This window comes from Anthonomus grandis, chromosome 2 (genome assembly GCF_022605725.1).
Source record: "Anthonomus grandis grandis chromosome 2, icAntGran1.3, whole genome shotgun sequence".
Classification (NCBI taxonomy): domain Eukaryota; kingdom Metazoa; phylum Arthropoda; class Insecta; order Coleoptera; family Curculionidae; genus Anthonomus; species Anthonomus grandis.
The window spans coordinates 11421078-11440322 of NC_065547.1; the positions used below are offsets into that span (position 1 = coordinate 11421078).

At 32.3% G+C, this 19245-nt stretch overlaps 1 protein-coding gene across 1 annotated transcript in view; it reads right to left on the minus strand.

The window, feature by feature from the left end:
* Positions 1-1126: 1126 nt before the first annotated feature.
* Positions 1127-19245, minus strand: part of LOC126747292 (14-3-3 protein epsilon) — a 28828-nt gene continuing 10709 nt past the window's right edge. Inside the window, exons 2-5 of the mRNA XM_050455837.1 lie at positions 17251-17453; positions 15216-15326; positions 5762-6107; positions 1127-1632 (exon numbers count right to left, since the gene is read on the minus strand). Of these exons, the coding sequence (XP_050311794.1) occupies positions 1577-1632; positions 5762-6107; positions 15216-15326; positions 17251-17453 (716 nt within the window). The 3' untranslated portion in view covers positions 1127-1576. The remainder of the gene's footprint in view (positions 1633-5761; positions 6108-15215; positions 15327-17250; positions 17454-19245) is intronic.

Here is a 19245-nt window from a genome sequence, read left to right on the forward strand (position 1 = left end):
AGCTATTTTAGTTTTAACATCGTGTAGAAATCCGTAAAAACGAAATGTCTAATGGGTTGCATAATGCATACCTCATATTCGAAAAACAACTATAAAAAACGTTTATTGGACGGTCGAGCATCGAAGCATAATTTGCCGAACGGGCGAGACATCGAGCGGATGAATAAATCCGGATGAAAAAACCGAATTTTCAACTCATCCGAATCAATACTGTCCGGATATTAAATTAATCCGGATTTTCACAACACTACGCCACATTCCATTCCCGTCGTGTCTTTTGTCAACTCAAGATCTCCGATTTAATTGGAATATTCGCTCACAGCGTCTAGTTCCAGTAAGAGCAACGACTTTTCCGACTGGCTAGTGGAATTCGATTTCCACAGCCGGGATTTCCACGCCTTTTCCCGCCAAAACAGACCTAACCAAGCCTCGATGTGAACACCACGACTGTTAAAACCTAACAGTTTTGAACTAATGACCCTGTTAATTTTTTTCTCAGAACTCATAATTCCAAGTTATACCCAACTGTAGATTAAAATGACTTCCCAGGTAGGTATTACTTGTTTTTATTAGAATGTTCAACAGTTCCTCACTCATTATTGCCAGATTAAAAAAAAAAACAACCAGAAAAGCACTTTAAAACCTCCGCCACTATCATTTGAGATCTACCAGCAATCATCATTGAACCTCTCCTTCAACCGACCAACAACAACAACACATCATCATTATTATTTGATATCCATTTTCATTTTATTTAAGTGGCTAAAAAACATAAATTAGACAAAAAATATAATAAATCTAAGCGACAGATTTGTATCTCCTAATCATTCTTATTCGCATGACACCAATTCGACGAGAAAAAAAAAACCCGATTACGGGGATTCTTTTTTCGCCCCCCATTCACACATACCATACGGCGCGAGACATACTTTTAAGATAAGTAAGACTTGCGGGGTGCAGAACCCATGACCAGACTTGTAAAACCCATTTTTAGTGCCACAAGATGGAATTCAAAAAAAAAAAAACAAAATTTAGAAATTGGGCATTCAAACGCCGAGAGGTTTATTATTAATTAATTACCTGTGTCCGGTCATCAGTTCCTAACCTATTAAGAAGAGACTAAAAACAGAGTTACGGCTAGTTATAATATTAATAATAATACATTATGTACTAGAGCTCCTTTAAGAAAAAAAAAGCCCCCATGCACTGTTGGGCGCGGGCAGGCGCGGCACACGGCGTTCCATCCCCAAATTTAACCGTTAAAATTAAATTATAAAAAAAAAATTACCAGATCTAAACTGTGTCAAATTCGAAGAAAACGCCCGCGGCGACAATACTTTAAATTAATTTAAAAATGCACATGCGCTGATGACGATTTAACCAACAAACACAGATAGAGAGAGAGAGAGAAAAAAAACTAGTGCGTGCCCCCGCGCGCCCTCCACACCCGCACTTTACTACGATGATGACGACACAGCACTCGACAGTTCGGTTTTTTTTTTTAAATTATTAGTGTGTGTGGTGATGATTTGATGTCGCCGCCAGTTCAAAGGCGACACCGGGAGGCGCCTTAAGATTATGACACGTCCTGGTCTTCCACGTCTTGGATCTGCTCTTTGGGTTCCGCCTCACCTGGAAAAAATAAAGATAAAATTAAACTTCGATGCAGAATCAAATCAAATATATTTCAATGCAAAACAATAATTTTACGAAACTCACAAAAGTAATTAAGAAAAGAATATATATAATTCAAAATTCACTTTAAGTTCTACAGGTTGGTCCGTCATTAATTTTAATACGTGATAGATAATTTAAAAAGAAATAGACTTTTATTATAAAATTTTTCTCAGAAATGTTTAATAACAAAGATACAGGGTGTTAAAGTTAATAATAATTATTTGTTTATTTATCATATTCTCAATTACTGATGTAGCAAATTTTTTTAAAAATTGCCAGTGGTATAACATACTTGACTGCCTTGACCTTTTTTTTTTGCTTCAAATCTGTGAGGCAATAAAATATTTTTTTATAAGTCAACTGTTAGATTCTCTATTTAATTTGGAAAAAAACTCTTGCAAAATTTTGATTTAAGGCACTGTTTTTAAAATATCTTAGTTTCATTGTACAGAAACGCCAGTTAAAATGCTGCAAAACTTTGAAAAAAAAAAGGAAATTAGGCTTGAATCTTAAATTAAACCTGTCAAATGAAATTATGACTTAAGGTAACTTTTGATAATCTTTTATATTTAACTTTTTTACGAATCAAAGCCCGATTTCCTTGTTTTTTATAAATTTTTGCAACATTTTAGCAGGTAGTTCTGAACAATTAAATTAAGATACATATTTTAAAAACAGTGCCTTAAATCATAATTTTGCAAGAGTAACTTTTTTCCAAATTAAATGGAGAATCTCACTGTTGACATCTCATAAAAAAAATATTTTATTACCTCGCAGATTTAAGGCAAAAAAGCACCAAGGCCCTCCGTATGCATGTGTCGCATCTGGCAATTTTCTTTTAAATTGGCTTCATCAGTAATTGAGAATTCACTACAACAACTTGCAAGCGAACTTTAATTAAAATTGAGCTAGTAGTTTAAAAGTTATGATAAATAAACAAATAATTATTATTAACTTTAACACCCTGTATCTTTGTTATCAAAAATTTCTGAGAAAAACTTTACAATGAAAGTCTATTTCTTTTTAAATTCTCTATCACATCAATATGCCATAAAAGAATCCTCCAAACTAGAGTTGAAAGCAGCCAGTAGGTTACGGTCTGGAGACCTGGCATTGTAGGTATAATTCACTCATAGATATACCATTGACTCCTACTAAATTAGAACATTAACCCCCATTGTGCTAGGTCCAAAATTTTAAAAAAGTAATAAAGGGAACAGGTCAGTTTGAAAATGAAGTAAAGATATCATGAGTGCCGAACAAAGTTTCGTCAAGGTAAATTATTGGTCGATCTTCATCCCTATATTGTTTTATAAAGGTTAAGTATTGATCACACCATTCCCGTAATCGTTGAGACTCCATTATTGCATGGATTTTATTAATCGTCTTATACGTAAAACCCATTTTAAGCAAAATGTTTCTTAAGCTAGATATACTACGAGAAATATTTGCTTCGTCTTTAATTAGTCTTTGTCTTAGGGTAACCACGGTAGGTATTGAGTGTTCTTCATACATCTGATAAATATTTCTTCTTAATAGATCCAAATCACTCTTATCCACACATTTCAGGGAGCCGGAATCGCTTCGCTTTCTTCTCGAAATTGTGTATTCGCCTAGTAAATCCTTAACTGTAGACAAAGGTGTTTGTGTCAAATCACTCGTCTCGGCTGCAGCATCGTCATAGTTAAAAATCTCTTGATGGTAAATATTTAAGAACTTAAATGCCTTCTTCTAAAGGTGCTACTGCAGTATGGCAGGTGTTACTATCAGAACCAGCCCATGGTCGCCACATTTTTGCATTATAATTCCACAAAAAAAATAACTTGCTTACAGCAATAGCCTTTTAAGTTAACTCGTAAAGAACTTAATTAAACTGAAATTGTCACACTCAATTTTTTCTTATTTATACAAGACCAGGTACAGGTAAATATTAAAGTTCTAATCCGGCTCTGACCACAATTATGATAATTTTTGGTATTTTTATGACCTTACAGATAATTAGGGTTTTATGGCGATTAAAAGATCAACGGTATCTCTTTGAGTGCTCTATAGAAGTGAAGTAAGTTTTTGAAAAGCTTCCCACTTATTCAATCCAAGTTGTCGTCAAACCAGATGTCAAGAAACCTCAATTTTTTTTTTAAGGGAAAGGGGACATGCTTAGCGAGCGGACTCTCTAACTCGATAGAAAGAAAATTTCTTTTTATTATAGAACGAATGTGTAAACCCTACTCTCGACCTCAACTGGTTCCGATTGGGTCGAGTTCAGGTGGCCGTCGGCACCCTTCGGAATAGAAATATAGAAAGAGGTTGTATGAGACAGTTTTACCACTAACCAAAACTTTATTTTTAGTCTCGACGCGTATTTCGCTAACGATGTTAGCATCTTCGGAATAAGATTAAAACTAAACTAAAACTACTAACAAATGTCCGCATAATGATGTAACTAATAGAGCGGAAAAAGCAATGAAGCATGGCAAAACAAATCTTAAACACTAACTAAACTATATAATTGACTATAAGAGATTGGACCTTTATCCCTGTTAAGAATGTTTCTTTAATTTTTGAAAATTGCTAAACTTTCGTATGCATTGAATTTTCTATTGTTATTATCTAGTTTAAGTAATTTTAAGTTGTCTATCCCTACAAAGTGACCAGTATTTTAAAGCATGTTTAGCCACACTTGACTTTTCAATTCTTCCATATTTCACATGAGCTACATGTTCTTTAAATCTGAAATTTTTTGATCTTCTTGTTTGTCCTATGTACTTTTTATTACAATCATTGCAAATAATCTCATAGATTCCAGACTTTTCATTGGTCTTTATTCTATCTTTTGGGTTTCCTAAAAGATTTCCTAACTTGGCCGAACTTTAATAGACCATTCTTAGACCGAAGTCTTTGAAAATTCTCATCAAAGCCTCTCGTCAAGATAGGATCATATGGTATTGCAACAAAAATTTGGTTATTTGCATCTTTTTGAAATGTGGGAGTTTTTAAGATTGACTTTAAACCGATGTCTTCTAATCAGCTTATCAATAATCTTATCGTCACCATTGATCCTTTAATTAATTTTAATTTATTTAATTTTGCAAGTAAAACAAAACAATTTAAACAATTGGGCTTATTTATTAACCGATTTAAATAGTAATCATATCAAATTAATGGAAAAAAGAAACTGCATTTCAAAAGTGGTTGTTCCGAATAATGTGCTATTTAAAACAATAAAGTAATTGCCAAAATTAATGGTTTGGCCATTTTAAACAGGGGTGTAAAAGATTTAAGTCATAAAATGCAACAAAAACTATTTTTCCACAGTTTGCTACATTTAAAATAAGAAAGTTAGTGTCACTTTCTGTTAAACCGGCAGTGATGGAAAACAATAGAATATGCCAAAAGATGCTCTTAGAACTGTTCTATCGCTATACTAAATTTCAGTTGTTTATCTTGAAAAGTAAAAAAGTTATTAAGTGTTCCCTTTTTTCTGTGTCATACGGTATATTTAATGTTATTTACCTTGATAACTATATTAGATTTAACTACCGAAACGTTGATTCAAATTAGCTTTTCTTATTCAATAAATGGGTTTTCTGTTCTTGTCAATTTTAATGAAAAAATAAAGTTAGGTAGGATATTGAAAAGAATAAACAGGCTTAGAGCTTTTCAAATATAATCTCCGCTCCTGGTTATATAAAAAAAATATATTATACCTCAAGTAAATTATTGTATTTAAAAATTTTGTTAATTAGAAATTTAAGAACTTAGAATGAATTAAATATAACGGAAGGCATTGTTTAAAGATTTTTGTTGATATTTCTTCTTAATTTCGCTTAAGTCTAATTTCTTCTTCCTTTCAATAATTGAGTGTATGAGACAGTATTTTCTAAACTGATATTTACTGAAATAGTGACATAATACCCAACAAAATAGGTAACTAATTATGAATTTGTCACAACAATATAGATTTTACTGAAATGCATATCTGATTCTCGAAATTACATTTTTTTTTAACTTTTTTTAAGTTGTTGAACGACCCTTGCAATTAAAAAAATAATATAGACAAATAAAACACTGAAACAACGCTCACCTTCACCATCGCCCTGCATATCGCTGGTCCACAGGGTGAGGTTGTCCCTCAACAGTTGCATGATGAGGGTGCTGTCCTTATAACTTTCCTCGCTGAGGGTGTCCAGTTCGGCGATCGCGTCGTCAAAGGCCGCCTTCGCCAGTCTACACGCCCTGTCCGGACTGTTCAAGATCTCGTAGTAAAATACGCTGAAATTCAACGCCAACCCCAACCGTATCGGGTGGGTGGGCGGCAGTTCCGTGGTCGCGATGTCGCTCGCGTTCTTATAAGCGACCAGAGAGTGTTCGGCGGCGTCTTTGCGATCGGTACCGGTCGCGAATTCCGCGAGGTACCTGTGGTAATCACCCTAAAATCGTCACAAATACGATTATTATAATTATTATAAATTATATAGGTGGAATATTATGAAGTTGGTTAAAAAAAAAATCAGTATAAAGTTATCGACACTGCTTAAGCTTCAGTCGCAAATTACCTCAAATGACATCATTTTAACACTCGCCATTAAAGATTTAATTTTTAATTGCAAGAATTAATTTTTTCCTATCAAAGCCTTCTTAAATATTTTTTTGGCACGTTCGCTGCCAACTCGGTCTATAAGACCAAAAACGAATTAGTTTTATTCACCACCATGGTTTATAAGACCGAAAAGAAATTTTGCCACCCTCGCCAATGCGGTCTATAGGACCGAGCTAAATATTCAATCCTCCTTCGCCAACTGTTTTATTTTACATTGGTTTAGGGCTGATAATAGACCGAGTTGGCGTCTGACGATAGTTGGAACATATTAGTTTTTTTTTTAAAATATGCCGAACTCGAGATAATTTATATTATTTTGCATATTTTATTTCTAGATATGGTAGGTTGGAGAAATAAGAATATTTAACATAATATATGGTTTATTTTTGAAATAGTCTTGAAACAAAACTGTAGTTTACATATTAATGTGTGAACAAACGTAATAAAAAAAATCCTATCTATGGATTTTCATATCTATGAACTTTATTAAGGCAGTCCAAGCAGAAAAACGGTTCACCATCGCAACCGTTACAATAAAAACGTACTCTAGTGAGCTTTCGTGCCTCTTTCCATTATTTTTCGGTTCTTTTCGGTTTTTTATAGCATTTACTGCAAGGTCTTTTCAAGGTTTTTGGCGTTTTTTTTTTGGAGTAATCTCTGCATCCGATTGCTCTAAAGGATCCTGCGCTTCACATAACTTATATGTAACAGCTTTTCGAAACTGAAGTAAGGGAATTGTGGCATCCACACTTTCCTTATCCATGCATTGATCATCGCAGTATTCAGGATAATATCCACGTCTAACTTACGGTACCACTTAAAGGTTCTACGTTAAGGCGTCCGATAAGCTGCCATTTAATCAGATACTGATGACTTTCCTGCATTATATGCTGCAATGGCTTCAGGCTTCTTTAAAGTTTTTTGTCTGCGGTTTGTCGTGTCTACTGTTGTGTTGCTATGTTTTGTAGAAAGAACTAAAACGTTACGTTTATCATTCCATGAAATTACTGTGACACCATCCTGGTTTTCGAGAGCGGCTATTTCTCCAGATTTAAGTTTTTTGTTTACCAGATCTTTTGGAAGGCCTCGTCTGTTTTTTCGCAATGTCCCTATCAAATATGTTTGTCTATCCATCAGTCTTTTTGCCAAATCTACACTTGTATACCAGTTATCTGTTACGAGAGTACGGCCTGAATCTAACAAGGGTTCAAAAAGACTCATAACTACAAACAGATGTAAGAGTAGTTCGGCCTTTCGGCCTTCGGTCAAGTTTTTTCCTGCATAAATTTTAAAATTTTAGGTATAACCTCATTTGCTGCACAACTTAAATACTTTTATTCCATACTTATGGCGTTTGTTTTTATGTATTGTCGCATTATCAATCTCCCCCTAAATGGAATAAGAGACTCATCAATGCAGCAAGTTTCAGAAGGTTCATATGATGATTTAAAATTTGTAACTATTTTGTCAATCAAAGGTTGAATCTTATGGAGTCTGTTATTTTCTGGATTATCCTGATTATCTGCAAAGTGCAACATACGTAGTAACAGCTCAAATCTATTACGTGTCATAACTTTGGGAGCCATAGAGTTTTTATACATATCTTCTCGGCTCCAATAGGCTTGTAATTAGGCATTTTTACAATAACCATATAGGAGAGCAAGCCAAAAACTTCATTTTTATTTGTGGGTAACCAGTTATGTAACCTAGATTTACTACTTGCATCTGCCTCACTTGTAATAACTTGTGTGGCATAAAGATTCATTTGGTCAGCAATGTATTGGAAAATAGGATCATCAACCAGTGAAAAAAAGAACATTTCAAGAGGTTCTTCGCATAGAAGATTCGATCCATTTCGTCTTGTAACACTTTTTGCATCAAAGCACGTTTTCTGGACTCTGGACATTATAGAAACGCAAAGTACAAACAAAAATATCAACAAAAACCACCTATTCCGTCTGAAACGTTTACTAATTGAAATGTAATTAGAAAGACAGAAAACTCCACGTGCTGACTTGTTAGGATTGCGCAAAATCGCTGTGCGGACCGAGGAATGGACCGCGTTGGCGCGTATGATTAAAAAAGTTACTTCCCCGCCATCTAGGTCTATTAGACCGCGTGACATTTTCGTCACTTTTGACATAAAAATGACATCTACAAAAAAACTAACTGCAGGTGACGTGATAATAACTAAAAGCCTTTGACTAGACAAAGTGGCTTCAGGAGAACTTTTTTTTTCTTGGCCCCTACTTTTATGGCGCTAGTGAAATAATTGCAAATTCTGCTTGGCAGTGAACGTGTTAAAAGAAAGATAATAAGTATAAAAGTTCAGTAATCATGACCGTAATTTTTTGCTTCCTCCAGCCTACATACAAGCTGATTGATGACCGATACGTGAGCCGTATATGGAAAACGGAACGTATCACTTTTCTGAAAATTTGGTAGCTCTGGTAACAGACAATGCTCTATCGATCTAAAATATTTTCAGCACTGCAACGTTGCCGCTTATATAGAAAAATGGCAACATCTTTGATTTTATTTTTCCCTATATATTTTTAGATATTTTAATTCCTTGCTTTATTTTGAGTCCTTTTTTATCATACTTCTGTCTCGATTGGACTATCGCGGTTTTCGAGAAAAAAAAATTGCGTGTTTTGTGTTAAGAACCAAGGGATAACTATTTGTTTATTTCTTAGCTATTTGAGTTTCTAAAAAGCCCAATTTTTTTAAATGGAACACCCTATATTTTTTTATTTTATGTTCGAATGGTCAGTTCTATAAAAAAAATCTATAAAAAAAGAAATTATTTCAATAATTAAGGTTATGAGATAGTATTTTCTAAATTGATATTTACTTTATTAGTGACGTAATATCCAAAAAAATAAATAACTCATTATGAATTCGTCACAACAATACAGATTTTGCTTATCCCTAATTAGCCGCGTTTTAGAAATAAATACTCACTTTCATGAAATTTGATCATTTTAAACATTTTTAATTTGTAAATTACTTGCCATGAAAATGTCACAATAGTTTAATAAATAGCAGTGACATGTGATCAAATAATAGCAAGAACATGTAGAAAATTTAACAAAATGTATCCAGATGTAGCATCAATGAATTGGCAAATATTTATAAGGTTACAAAATAATTTTGTTAATTGTGGCTCTAAATTAAAACCTGAATTAAATAAAACAAAGCTAGTGATCAATAAAGATAATATTATGAATGTATTGGCATAATTTACTACATATCCACAAGCTTCAATTAGAAGTGCTAAGGATAATTTAAGTTTGTCTTATTATTCAATTCAAAAAATATTAGCCAATCATAAAATACATTCATACAAGTGCACCAAAGTTCAGGCTTTGAAAATACAAGACTATCACAGAAAGATAGAATTCTGTGAAAACATTTTGATCCATCTTGATAAAGACACTGATTTTCTAAGAAAAATAATTTGGACCAAAGAAGCAAAATTTTCCAGGGAGGGAATTTTCAATAGAAGAAGAAATGTATTTACCGTAAAGCGGTGGGTGGGCTAGGTATATATTCATTCAGTTTGCGAATGATTCAACAATTTTATGGCATGACACGAGTGCGATGAATCTAAATACCACAGTTAACAGAGATATTGTTGAAATCAAGAAATGGTGTGATTCCAACAAACTGTGTTTAAATGTTTCAAAAACTAGTGTTATTAATTTTAAATGCAATTTAAATAATGTGTTTTTGGAGAATCACATTCTAAACAACTTAGACGAAAATAAATTTTTAGGTTTATTTATTGATAATAAACTAAAATTTAAGAGGCCATATCACGCAATTGTGTAGAAAAATATCAGCAAATTGTTATGCTCCTAAAGTGGTAGCGGGAGAGGTTGATTTTGACATGGCGAGGTATGGTTTGTGTTTCTGGGGTGCATGCACACATTACTTATTTAATAGTGTTTTTGTTTTGCAAAAGTGAGCGATCCGACGTCTGTGTAATGTGAGTATGAGAGAGTCTTGCAAACAGCTAGTTATTACTCATAAAATCTTAACCCTTCCTGCCTTATTTATATTGGAATTTATTTGCCTCGTTCATAAGAAATTTAGAAATGTGAACACAACTAATAGGCATGAATATAGCAGTAGATGAGCTAATGATGTGCTCTTGCCTATGCCTACAAGTTCACTGATCAAAAGAACTTTTATATTTGATGGTAAAAAACTCTTTAATCATCTTCCTGTAAATTTGAAAGGATAGGTAGCTGAAAACTTTTTAGAAAACGTGTTAAAAAACTCTTAATTGCAAAGGGCTATTATGAAATAACTGAATTTTTGTCGGATAGATTTTAGTCATTTTTACCTTTTTGTTGCAGGACTTTAGGTATATTCTTTATATTTTTTACACCATATCATTTCGCCTAATTTATTTCTGTAATTCATTTTTTTTTAGTTTTACATTTAATAAAATTGTATATTTCGGGAGTGAATAATATCTGATGTGTTATACATATTGATACTCTTGACATTACATTAGCTTTGTATGTTTTGGTTCAGAGTCTTGGAGGAGTATTTCTGAAGAATGGGGATGTTGTTGGTTTTACCAGTATAGGTAAACCATATTCATGGAAGCAGAATGCCTTTAGGATGATGGACCATAGCATGCTAAATAACCTTTTTACATGTTTGTGTATATGTTTTTCTTTTTGTCAGCTTTGTCAACAAACTTACTTTTATGAAAATAAAGCATATATTGATTGATTGATTTACTAACCATATTTGATGAAATTATTTCCAAAAAAATTGAAGTATAAAATTTTTTAAACAGTGTTGGAGCACAAAGTATTTTTCCTTAGTTGGCATATTTTTTAAATTGATGCAATTCTTATGTATCTCTCCTGCATCCTTTCAGAATAACTGGTTTAGTCTCTTGTTTTTTTCAATGATTGAATAATAATGAAATAATGATTTTTGAAATGAAAAATTTAGTTTCAAGGTAATTTGTTTTTTAAAATATAATCAAGTAAAGTTTTTAATTTAAGATAAACCACTAAATTCGGCCAAATTTTTAGGAAATTTGAAGAAGTGTTGTAAGTGATTTTTCGTAAAATCTGCCATTGCAAGTGACAGTGTAACAAGAGAACCGTACGACATTTTTGACGATAGATGGTTTAAGCATATGGGGCCAAGCATGGGGCCGGCGAGATCACCAGATCTGACATCCCTTGACTTTTGTTTGTGCGAAAGATAAAGGAAAAGGTGTACACAATACCAGTAAACAGTAAAGAAGAGCTACGTCAGCGAGTTATTACCTGCTTTGAAGAACTAGATAAAAGCGAAATTAGAACAGCGTCGAATATATAACATATAGAAAATTAAGTTTTTTATAAAACATGGTAGTACTATAACTGTCATAACTAAAAATGTCAGTCACATATTAAAGCATGGTGACATTTTCATAGCCAGCTAAATAATTTACAAAACAAAAATGTTTAAAAGTATCAAATTTCACAAAAATAAGTATTTATTTCTAAAAGCCGGTTAGTTCTCTTCGGCCAGTTAGGTATAGGAATGTGTTATGATAAATCAAAGGTATTTTAACTATCTATTTGAATCAAAATAAAATATAATGGGGTTACATTTAAAAAAATGGAATAAATAAATAAAATGACTTTAATTAATTAAAAAAAATTTAATTTAAAAAAAACATGTGATTACTGCAATCTAGATGATTGGTATGTATGTGCCAAGTCTTTCCCCAAATGGGAATAATGTTTGAAAAACAGAACAAATGGATAACTTAAATTCAAGAGCAATTCATTCCTTCAATTTTTTTAATGAATGGATGCGAACAATTAGCTATGAAATCCTGCATCACATAAGACATTTCCTGATTCTTCCTTGGTACACTATTGTGGAGTGAATTGAAGAAATTGAACTGGTAATAATGTAGCCACTACCTGTGTATCAAGTACTCAACCAAATTAGGAATTAATTCAATATTCATAGAAGACATTTGTTATTAATTTCTTGCTCTCACTCTTTTGAATGATGAGTGTTAACTTTGTACTTTATTTATTCAGAATAAATTGTTAATTTAGATAGGTTTTCTATTTGTGATTTTATTGGATAAAATAATATTATAAATCGAAGTAATTAAATGCATTCCAATAGTGGGTCCCAGACAAACAATGATGAACACCATAACAAAGGCTTTATTTAATTTATTACATGAAATGAAGAATCCAATGATCATCCTAAATGTATTTTTTACACATTGTGTAAAAATTTGTGTATATGAGAACTACTCTGGACCAAAGGTAAAATTTCAACTACTAAAAACGCCCTATTATCAAATAAAGAAATTCTTATACAGCAATATTTTGTGGGGAGGATTCAAAAGCTCTATCTTTCTCCTGTTTTATGTTAGATGCTTTTTGTATTTTGTCTTGTCATTCTACTTCTGTTATAGCTTCCTTTCCTGGTATTTAACTTTGGGTAAGCCAAGATCCATAGCAGGAAAGGATTTAAATTGAACAGAGATTAAATAAATCAACCATTTTAATTCCCTTAAGGCAATGTTTTCAAATTACTCCAAATATAAAAGAAATGGATTCAAACATTTAGGAATAAATAAAGAGTCCCAACAATACAGAAGAAATCAGATAGAAACTTAAAATAATAACGTCAAATGCCTGGAATAAAACCGAAATGTCATGCCAAAGGAACATATTATGCGGAATGAGTTAAAAAGTCCAGGCGCACAAGATGAGTTGAAGTAGTTTTCTAGGAATTCTTATTCAAGAATCCTTGAAAGGGACCCTTTTGAGACCAATATACCTGAATGCCTGAAGTAGCAAAAGTTTTCTCCTGGAAGAGATGCCTCTAGGTTTGTCTCTACTGTTAGAAAGTAAATCATGATGTATGACTTCTTCCAATGACTACAACTATGGGGAAGGCTAAGAAAAGTTATTTTCAAGAAAAAAGATCAAAGATTTTTGAGTTTCTAAAAGGCTTTTAATGTGAAAGAGGCCTCTTCATAGTTGTTTGTGAAAGTCACCTAAGAGAATATATTGGTTTGATGAGCTGGGGGTAAAAGCCTCAGTGGTGTCTATGCGACCTGTCTATGTCACTGGTTATGAAATGAGCAGGAGATTTTTTTGGGAATTCTAATTTAATGCTCGAGATTTTTCAGAGAATTACTTGTCCACATGATTGAGGTGGTAGGAATTTCCTGTATGAATTCTTATCCAGATCCTAATTTTTCAGTAGGAAACCACCTGCAGTTCCATGTTAACTGTCAGGAGTGAGATCAATAATGATTTAGACTGGAGAAAGTTGAGGATTTTTTTTAAAGGTGGCTGAAGAAAATACATTTGTTCTTATTTATTTCTTTAATTTATTTATGTTTGAAAGCTAAAATAAGGATTTGTTTGATAAGCAGCAGCAATCAGTCACATTCAGAAGCAAGCAATCAGTCATGACTTATTATCCAGACTCTTGACAAGATTCATTAATAGATTACCTCTAGGTTTATGCTAGACCGGAAAGGGTGAGGAATATTTTTCAATATTTCAAAAGAAATAGAAAATGACCTCGAATTCTTGGATGAAATGTTTGGACTAAATACAAAAATAACTAGGTATTAATGCCTGGGATATGTAACAAATTCATTTTAAATAATAAATGAGTTTAAAAGTCCAGGAATTTAAAAATTCTCATAGATACAGAAATTATAGATAGATACAGAAATATAGGCAATAATCCGAAATACCGAACGATCATGTTTATGATGATGCAGGGGAAGTGCTGGCTATGACAACATTGAGAGAAAGACGTATTCGTGGTGATTTAACCTTTGTATTTAAGCTTCTTATTGGTCTGATTGTATACCCCGACCTTCTCGGTAGAATTAGCTTCAATGGCCCCTCAAGACTCTTGAGACGAAACCGACCATTAGCTTTGCCTTTTCACAGTACCAACTATGCCACTCACTCCCCTCTATCGAAAGAACCTTAAATATTATCAACCATGAGGATATTGAAGTTGTGGGCATTGGCTTGTCTAGTTTTAGGAATCAAATTAGAGAGATTGTGTAAACTCTTCTGTTGATTTTATGTTGGTTTGCCTGTAAAAACATATTTAAATTTTAGCTATTTTAAGTTATGGTTAGGTGTAACTATTGAACTTTGTAATATTTTTTTTTTGTAATGGGGTTGATCCCGTCTATTAAATAAATAAATAAATAAATAATTCAGACGGAATAAAAAATGACTTAAATTCCTGGAAAAACGAACTTATATATCTGAAATAAAAGAAATGTCAGGAAGAAACTTAAATTGACTTAAAATGCCTGAAATAAGAAAAATTACTTAAAAGTCCAAAGGGACATTAGTACAGTCCAGTCCTAACAATCCACAAATTGAAAATGGCTTCAAATTCCAGGCATAAACTTAAAATGCCTGGAAGATATACAAAATTACTCTAAAAGGGAGAACTATTATAGAAGCCATATTTTCCATTTAAAAAAATGGCTTCATAAATAAAATAAGAAATGACTTGGGGTATGTTTCTAACACATAGCATCTAAGTTAAGCTGAAAGACATGGATAATAAAATATGTCACAAAACACTTGTGTTGGTACATACAACCATAAACACTTAAATAAAAATAATTTAATTATGCCACGTTCTCGGCTAATTAAATCATTACACCAAAACTGCTTTAAGAGAAGATAATATAAAAAAATGTATGCGGCAAAACTAGTTTCATAAAGTATCAAACAATTCAACACAGATTATTTTAATTTCGACAGATACAACTGTCCTACATTCTTCTACTCTATGATGCTATTTGTACTTGTAATTTATAATAAGTTTTACACGGCTTCTTCAAATAAACAAAGAAGCCAGACCACCCGCTTAGTATTGCAATAACAACTAAACCTACCTTCATTTTATAATAAAATACTCTGCTTTCGCCCGTTGACGCTGAAGGAATTAAATGTTTGTCTAACACATCGAGGATGTCTGAGCAGATGTCCCTCAATTCCTTTTCAACCTAAATAAAATAATACCTCAATTAATATACTTTTAAGGAGAAAAACTTAAATAATTAAGCATTTTAAGAAAGTTTGAAAAAATAAACCGTCCTTCCAAGAAACTTGACAAGGTTGTTTTACCTGGAAGAAGTAAGGGAGTGGATAATATTTCTAAATGTATCTCAATACCAACATATTTCCACTACAGCACCATAATACATCAGTTTAAGACAATTCTTTACTGTTACCTTCATCCAATTTAAAAATGAAATTCCTTGGTAATTTTTTAAATTCCCCACATTTTAGATTCCCAATAAAAACTTCGGATTGGATTAAAAATTACCTGGATAAGAAGTGTAATAGAGTATGTATTATAGGACAAAGATTTTCAAATAAAATAAAAAGTATCATATGTATCAGTGGCTTTGTAAACATTTATTAAAACTAAGTGAATCAAAGACAAAGTGTATGCTAATAGGTACCAAAACAAACTGTAAACAATTTTTAGATCAAGGTTTAAGTATTGAAATTAATAAATCAAACTTAAATTTTCATGGTCATATTAATTTTTTTTGTAAAAAGATTGATACAAAAATGTTCTTAATAGTAGGAAATCTACCTATCAATAAGATGCTTCCAATACACACATTTGAAATTGCCATTAGATTTGAAAACATTTTTAAAGAAAAGATATAACAACATAAAATAAGGTCAAAAAATGATTATCATATCATTGTTTTTTGAAGGATTGCAAGTTTTTATCTCTCTTCCATTAGAAATCAAAAATGCAAGTAATCTAAAGTAGAGAGATGCAAGTAGATAGATGAAAATACTGATAAAGAAGATGTACAGTTTCCGTATCAACATAGATAGGTTTTACTTATTTTTATACTTCCAAATTTAGCAAATTCAATGTGCTAAAAAAAAATATTATTATTATTATTATTACTATACAAAATATCTATTTCCCAAACAATCTACCCCCAAAGAGTTTAAAAAATTATTAAAAACCACTTAAATCATAATCATAATACAAGTGCAAGAGCTAGAAGTACCTTAGATGTACCAAATAATTTTAAAAGTATTAACATACATTTTTTTGTTTATCTTACACCAAAAATGTATAATATTTGACCACCCCAGTTATATGGAATAAAAAAGAAAAAAAAAATAGCAAAAAATGTAACAAGTATGTGGACAACAAATATAATATTTTCTCCTCAATTTTCTATTAATACACAATTGACAACATTTTTTTTACGGATTACTAAGTATTATTAGGTTAGGTATTTTAGTATTTGGGGTTATTAAATTTATCTGTTTATTTATTAATAGCAATCATAAGTGATAACTAATGCACATAGGTGTATACTGTATAATTTATACCTAGGCGTAAAATAAGACAACAACTTAAATTTGTTATAGTAATCAGGAAGTGTTAGGATAGTTTCTTGTAAATTGTAAATTAGTTATAAAATTAATAAATTTGTATCAGGGTATACTGATCCCTTCCTGATAGTAGATCCTAATTGCTTTAATATGAATGTGAATTGAATGTTTTGGTAATATACCTAGTGTAACATCCGTAGTCTGTAACTTATGTTTTTTTTAAATAAAATTTTAACATGTGTTCTACCTTTTAGTTTTGTATATAAATGTGTGCCTATAATTTTTATAATTTTTTTCTATTTATATACTTATGACTGGATTCATATCCCAGGTGGGGTTTTTTTACATATTATTATATTGTTTTTGGACTATGTAATAATTTTTATGGATTTAATAAATAACTATCTATCATTATCAACTTTAATATGGATTCCCATTTCAGTTATTATAAACCCTGCAATATGTGTGCAACCTCTAGGAGTCTAGGAGATTCAACTCCTAATCTCTCAAATTTACTGTAAATTTTATAGTGAGTCAATAGGAAAAACTACCCACCTGTTGCCTGTAAGTCCTAATCATCTCCATTTTCTTTTCGGGTCCCTTCAGGTTCTCCTCCTTCTGCTCAATGGACGAAATTATCCTCCAAGAGGCTCTCCTCGCTCCGATGACATTCTTGTAAGCGACCGAAAGCAGATTACGCTCCTCGACCGTCAGCTCCAGGTCGAGTTTGGCAACCAACTTCATGGCTTCCACCATTTCTATTAAAAAATAAAAATGTTTCAAAAAATATGCCTAACAGAGCAGAACTTTCTTAATTAAATAGAAAAAGGTATTCAGTAGAAAGGTTGTCGACATTGCTGGTTCGGTCGCAAATTACCTCAAAAGACATCAAAGTAGACCTTTAATGAAAAAGAAAATAAATTGTCCTGAGATTCTTAGTCAGTTACCTTTTGCTTTTAACAAAATTAACACTCGCCATTCATTAGTATATTATCTGGCTTATCCACAAACCAACATTTATAAAAATTCTCTTATTTATTAACTTTGTATACTTCTAATATTGACATTCATTCAACTAGTCTGAATCAGTTTAAGAAAATAATACTAAATAAACTAAAAAAGAACTGAACTAATTAGTGATGTGTTGGGCATTTGTTATTGTATTTTAGTAGTGTGGGTAATTTCTGCGTTATTATGCGCATGTGTATTTGCTCAAAGTCAAAATATAAATATAAGTTTACAAACTTGTGCTAAAAGCTTCCTAATCCTAAAATTTATAATACTAGTATTAAAGAGTGAGAAAACTGTTAAAATTCTTTCAGCTACAAAAAGAGGTTTACAAGAGACTGTCAGACCAACACCACACAGATATCCTAATTTTCTGAATAGTACAAATTATGTTAAGGAGTCCCTTGGAGCACAAACCCCAAAATGGCAACCCATAACGGATGTGAGAGTCTATTAAGGCGAAATAAACTGAATGAGCAAACAACCCCCCTAATTCATGCCTGGCAACCCTGACTGCAAAACAACCAGAAGAAAGTTTAGCAGCGAGGCCCAAAACGTGGTTGTCAAACCTTAAACTCTCATCAATGAAGAGACCGAGAAATCGACAATAACCCCCACCATGTAGTGGGCTCTGCTCATCAAACAAAAAACCCTCTACATTACACTTAAAGCCCAGAACAAAAGTCTTATCAACATTTAATACAAGCTGATCGCAGATGCAACACTCTTTAATTTTGTGAAGGTCCTCTACTATAGATCTGACTACTTTTTGATCTTTGTTATGCCACAGAATTGTAGTATAATCAGCAAACTGAACCACTAGTCCATGCAGTGATAGAGAGCTTAAGTCATTAACGTATAATAAAAATAAAATAGGACCTAACACTGACCCTTGAGGTACACCACATTTAAGGTGTGCTATACCTGATGAAAATCCAGATGCAACCACCCTCTCATTTTTATAATTCCTTTTATTATTTATTACAGTACTTTTTATGATATGTTATGATAAATATCTGTAAGTGGCCTTGTAGCTGTTAATATTTGTAACAAATAAATAAATAATTCCTTAATTGTGGTTCAAAAAATGCAACACCTCATCTATATAAATATGTACAAACACTCCAAGGAGCAGATGATATTCAAATTTAATCTAATTTGTGCATCCTCTAAAAATAGAAAAAAACCGTCGCTCTCGCTGTCGGCGAGGCTGCAGCAATGGAAAATCGCGTTTCCAGATGCCCGACAGTGGAAAATCGATATTCCCGGAGGATCGGGAAACGGGTTGGAAGTTTTCCATGACACTTATGTGCGAACGTCGTGCTGTGTCATTCACTTGGACGGGGGATAAAAATCTCGATAAAAGCGAAACGGTTATGGATTATAGGCAATTGAGTATCAAATGAGTATCTAATGGATTTCGGGATTAGAGGCATTAAATACTATAATGTTCAAATAAATTTAATGTCTCCTGAAGATAAAATAGCTGGATCAATAGGAGTTTACAAGGAAAAGCTCCTGAATGTACAAACTTTTATTAAT